The sequence below is a fragment of the Rhamphochromis longiceps genome, linkage group LG1 (genome assembly GCF_057381845.1).
Source record: "Rhamphochromis longiceps isolate RC_006_pf linkage group LG1, R_longiceps_female_GT1.1, whole genome shotgun sequence".
NCBI lineage: Eukaryota > Metazoa > Chordata > Actinopteri > Cichliformes > Cichlidae > Rhamphochromis > Rhamphochromis longiceps.
The window spans coordinates 42738796-42744067 of NC_140557.1; the positions used below are offsets into that span (position 1 = coordinate 42738796).

At 40.5% G+C, this 5272-nt stretch overlaps 1 protein-coding gene across 1 annotated transcript; it reads right to left on the minus strand.

Moving 5' to 3' along the window:
- Window positions 1-1397: 1397 nt before the first annotated feature.
- Window positions 1398-3105, minus strand: LOC146679274 (uncharacterized). Its single transcript, XM_085409835.1, has 3 exons — window positions 2572-3105; window positions 2191-2473; window positions 1398-2058 (listed from the first exon to the last, which is right to left on the minus strand). The coding sequence occupies exons 1-3, from the start codon at window positions 2832-2834 to the stop codon at window positions 1405-1407; spliced, it is 1200 nt and encodes a 399-aa protein (XP_085265961.1). The 5' UTR covers window positions 2835-3105; the 3' UTR covers window positions 1398-1404.
- Between the last annotated feature and the right edge of the window lie 2167 nt (window positions 3106-5272).

Sequence of the window (5272 nt, forward strand, 5' to 3'; positions counted from 1 at the left end):
TGCTAGAATCGACCAGAATTCTTTGTAGAATTCTGCAGGAAAGCCGTCTGGACCTGGAGCCTTATTATTGGGCATACTTATCAGGGCTTCCTGGAGTTCACCTGGTGTCAGTGGTGAATCCAGTGCTATTGCTTGAGTGTCCAATAATTTTGGAAGAGTTATGTTGTCCAAAAACTGATCAATTTCTTTTTTAGATGGGTTTATTTGTGGTGAATACAACGTTTTATAGAAATCCCTGAAAATGTTGTTTATTTGTATCGGATCATATATTGTGTTCCCAGATGAATCTTGAACAGCACATATAGTTGTTTTTTCTTTATTTATTTTTAGCTGGTTTGCTAGAAATTGACCGGATTTATTACCATGTTCATAATTTTGTAGGCGTAGTCTTTGTACTAAGAATTTTGTTTTTTTTATCAATTATCTCATTTAATTCTAGTTTTGTTTTGCGTATTTTGTTCAATGTTTCCTGATCTTGGTCGCACGCGTAGGCTTCTTCTAGTGATTTGATGTTTTTTTCTAATTCCTGAATATTTTTGTTTTCTTTTTTCTTTTTATGTGATGAGAAAGAAATTATTTTACCTCTCATCACAGCTTTCCCTGCTTCCCATAGAACAGAAGCTGATGTTTCGGGAGTGTCATTATAGTCCAAATATGAAGTCCACTCTTTTTTAAAATATTTAATAAAGTCTTCATCTTTAAGTAGTGATATATTACAGTTTTTTACAGTCGCTAACAAGCGCCTACCCATACTTCAGATACTTTTTCTAAACTCTTAACACAGACCCACACCTACAAAACACAATTGGCCAAATGGATAATATCCTTCCCAAAAATACACTTTGTTAAATATATACTAACTCCTCATTTCAAAATTAGAACACATCTTTCTCTGCACACACTAACTGTACAAAAACACTATAAATCTGACTCAAAATGAAATTAGTCTGTCAAAGAATAACACTTGTTTTCACTTCACAAGGTACATGCAGTCAATCAAAGTACACCAGGTTTCAAAATACTGGCTATTATTGACATTACAAAAACTGCATAGACTTTTATGTTTCAGTTTCACAGGTATTTGCATGCGAAACATGCAATCCACCATATTGACACCAGAAATGTCTTGGTTGGTAACTGTATGTCCACATGTACAGTAATGTTCACATTCAAAAGCATTCCAGTAAAAAGCAAACAAGTTTTTGTTTCTTTACTGTTTACCACAGGAGGTACAGTAGAAACACGGTATGATAGGACAGAGAAAGTTTTACAGTATTGCTTACAGTGAACAAAATATCCATGAAACACACAAGAGCATTCTGAACAAAAAAACAACAGCAAAAAGCCAAGATAAAAAAAGGGGGGGGGGGGGGGGGGGCTAAAAAAAAGGCAAAAAAGTTGCATCTAATCTCTGCGATCTTCAGGGTTAGGCCACATGTTTTCATCAACATCACATCTGATGTCAGCCAAGTCGATGCACCTGGGATAAAACCGCCTGGTATGTCGGATCCACCCTTGGCAATCGTCAACTGTGATGTCCCTGGAGCCAGCATCCATGGCTTCAAGGAGGGACATCTGGTCATGTGGCTGATGGTCATAAACCTTCCACCGCCATGCAGAAAAGAACTCCTCTATGGGGTTGAGGAAAGGTGAATAGGGTGGAAGGAAGAGACTCACCAGTCTTGGGTGGACTTCAAACCATGTTGTTATTGCTTGCGAGTGATGGAAAGCCACATTGTCCCAGGTAATTACAAAGGTCCTCATGTTTTCACCCTCCGGACCCTGCTCTGGAACCAGGCGCTGGTGGAGATCATTGAGAAAGGCAAGCAAGCGCTCTGTATTATAGGGTCCAACCTGACATTTGTGAAGGAGTAATCCTGCATTTGCAATTGCTGCACACATGGTAATGTTTGCCCCTCTCTGTCCTGGCACATCAACTGTGGCCCTTTTTCCAATTACATTCCGTCCACGTCGACGCCTTTTGGCCAGATTGAATCCTGCCTCATCGATGTATATGAATTCATGAGGGGCCTGGTTGGCCTCCAATTCCATAACTCTCTGAAACAAAGTTTATGTAAGTCATGTTAGTACTGTATACCATACTGTACTGTAACCTAGTATTGTGTAGGTTACCTACTTGCAAAGTGCAAAGCTTATAGAACTGGACATTGGATTGAATATACACTGTACCTGGACATATTGTCGTCGTAGCTCCTTGACCCTCTCACTGTTCCTCTCAAAGGGAACAGTGTAGAGCTGCTTCATCCGCACTCTATGTTTGGACAATGTCCGCGAAATGGTTGTGAGGCTGATTCTATCGATATTGTCGAATATCTCATGGTCCGCCACAATTCTGGTTTGTATTTCACGCAGTTTTATTGCATTATTTGCAGTAACCATTTCCACAATGGCAAGCTCCTGATCATTACTGAGGAGCTTTCCTCTTCCCCCAGAGGGTGGAAGACGTTGCATTCTTTAGAAAGACAGACAATTCAACATATGCATTACTGTATGACCATATTGACATGTCAAGTGAGAATAGGAACAATCCATGTAAAATGCAATACTTACCTGTTGGTTTGTTGAAAGGTGCGTATAATGGAGGCAACCGTTGACCGCCTCAAATTGGGCTGCACTCTTTCACCAGCCTCTCTTAGTGAAAGACCATGGTTGATTACATGGTCAATGATAGTGGCACGGATTTCATCACTGACTACTGTTCTTGCAGCCCTTGGAATGCCACCACCACGCATTCTTACACCTCTACCTTGCCCTCTCCTTGGGCCTGCTCTTCTCCCTGGGCCCCTTGCTCTTACTCTTCCTCGACCAGACATTACAGTGTTTGTCTTTTTTTTGTTTCCAAAAACATCACTCCTCAAGGTCTTGCCTTATAAACCCCACTGAGTCTAAGCCAGAATGGAAGAAGCTGTGGTTGGCCCAATTTACCCAACATAAATAAGCTGTGTCTCAATTATTCAGTTGTTTGTTTGTTTACAGCTGAGATATATTTTTGATATTGATATTGTTTTTGTACTGATATCATTGCAGGGGCAGAGGTTTTTATACTGTATCTACGGTTTGGAATATTGTTTTTGCTATTGTGGGATGTTGTGTGTTAACATTCGTAGATACTACAAGAACAGTCCATAGTTTTGTTGGGAGGTATAACTTGTCTGTTAAGAAAATGTAAGCATTGTGGAAATGTGTTCACTGACTGCATATTGGGTGAACACGACATGAAATGTGTGAATGGTATGGCCACAACAGACCGATCCTGTGCTAATTGTGTTTAGAGTTTTGTAAATGTGACAACTGTTTGGACAAACGCTTGTTAGCGACTGTAAAAAACTGTAAATCTCCAGTTTTTTCTTGGCGTAGTATTATTCTTGTTCATTAGTGTTAAAGATACAGGACCATGATCGCTGACAACTATAGGATGAATCTCAGTGTCTGAAATGTCGTTCAGCAGTGAGCTGCTGACCAAAAAATAATCCAGACGAGAGTAGGAGTGATGGACATGTGAGAAAAAAGTATATTCCTTACTGGTGGGGTGAAGGGAGCGCCATGCATCGCAAAGACCAAAGTCGCTCATATACTGTTTGATTATATTTGTGGACTGCCAATTACGCTGAGTTCCCGCTGCATTGAGCCTTTGTTTGTTTATTATCAGATGAGATATATTTTTGATATTGATATTGTTTTTGTACTGATATCATTGCAGAAGCAGAGGTTTTTATACTGTATCTAAGGTTTGGAATATTGTTTTTGCTATTGTGGGATGTTGTGTGTTAACATTCGTAGATACAACAAAAACAGTCCATAATTTTGTTGGGAGGTATAGCTTGTCTGTTAAGAAAATGTAAGCATTGTGGAAATGTGTTCACTGACTGCATATTGGGTGAACACGACATGAAATGTGTGAATGGTATGGCCACAACAGACCGATGCTGTGCTAATTGTGTTTAGAGTTTTGCAAATGTGACAACTGTTTGGACAAACGCTTGTTAGCGACTGAAAAAAACTGTAACAGACCTCTCTGCACTGAATCATATCTGTTAATAACCTCTGTCTCTCTTCCACAGCATGTCTTTTATCCGGTCTTCCTTCTCTCACCCCAACCGGTCGCAGCAGATGACCGCCCCTCCCTGAGCCTGGTTCTGCCGGAGGTTTCTTCCTGTTAAAAGGAGTTTTTCCTTCCCACTGTTGCCAAAATGCTTGCTCATAGGGGGTCATATAATTGTTGGGTTTTTCTCTGTATCTATGAAGCGCCTTGAGGCGACTTATGTTGTGATTTGGCGCTATATAAATAAAATTGAATTGAATTGAATTGAACCTTGGAGTCATTTTTGACCAGGACATGTCCTTCAACGCACATATTAAACAAATATGTAAGACTGCTTTCTTCCATTTGCGCAACATCTCTAAAGTTAGAAATATCCTGTCTCAGAGTGATGCTGAGAAACTAGTTCATGCATTTATTACTTCCAGGCTGGACTACTGTCATTCATTATTATCAGGAAGTCCTAAAAACTCACTGAAAAGCCTTCAGCTAATCCAAAATGCTGCAGCAAGAGTCCTGACAGGGACTAGAAAGAGAGAGCTTATTTCTCCTATATTGGCTTCTCTTCACTGGCAACTTGTTAAATCCAGAATTTAATTCAAAATCTCATCACATACAAGGGTTTGAATAATCAGGATCCATCTTATTGTAAAGACCTCATAGTATGGTGTCACCCCATTAGAGCACTTTGCTCTCACACTGCAGAACTACTTGTTGTTCCTAGAGTATTTAAAAGTAGAATTGGAGGCAGAGCCTTCAGTTTTCAGGCCCCTCTTTTGTGGAACCAGCTTCCAGTTTGGATTCAGGAGACAGACACTATCTCTACTTTTAAGATTAGGCTTCAAACTTTCCTTTTTGCTAAAGCATATAGTTAGGGCTGGATCAGGTGACCCTGAATCCTCCCTTAGTTATGCTGCAATAGACGTAGGCTGCCGGGGGATTCCCATGATGCATTGAGTTTTTCCTTTCCAGTCACCTTTCTCACTCACTATGTGTTAACAGACCTCTCTGCATTGAATCATATCTGTTATTAGCCTCTGTCTCTCTTCCACAGCATGTCTTCATCGTGTCTTCCTTCTATCACCCCAACCGGTCGCAGCAGATGGCCGCCCCTCCCTGAGCCTGGTTCTGCCGGAGGTTTCTTCCTGTTAAAAGGGAGTTTTTCCTTCCCACTGTCGCCAAAGTGCTGCTCATAGGGGGTCATATGATTGT

What these genes read in the sequence shown, in the direction of transcription:
- LOC146679274 (XM_085409835.1), bottom strand. Translation starts at nt 2,834, where the DNA reads ATGTCTGGTCGAGGAAGAGTAAGAGCAAGGGGCCCAGGGAGAAGAGCA. An exon ending in ACCTTTCAACAAACCAACAG is followed by an intron (nt 2,474 to 2,571) that starts GTAAGTATTGCA and finishes GTCTTTCTAAAG; the next exon opens with AATGCAACGTCTTCCACCCT. An exon ending in TACGACGACAATATGTCCAG is followed by an intron (nt 2,059 to 2,190) that starts GTACAGTGTATA and finishes ACTTTGTTTCAG; the next exon opens with AGAGTTATGGAATTGGAGGC.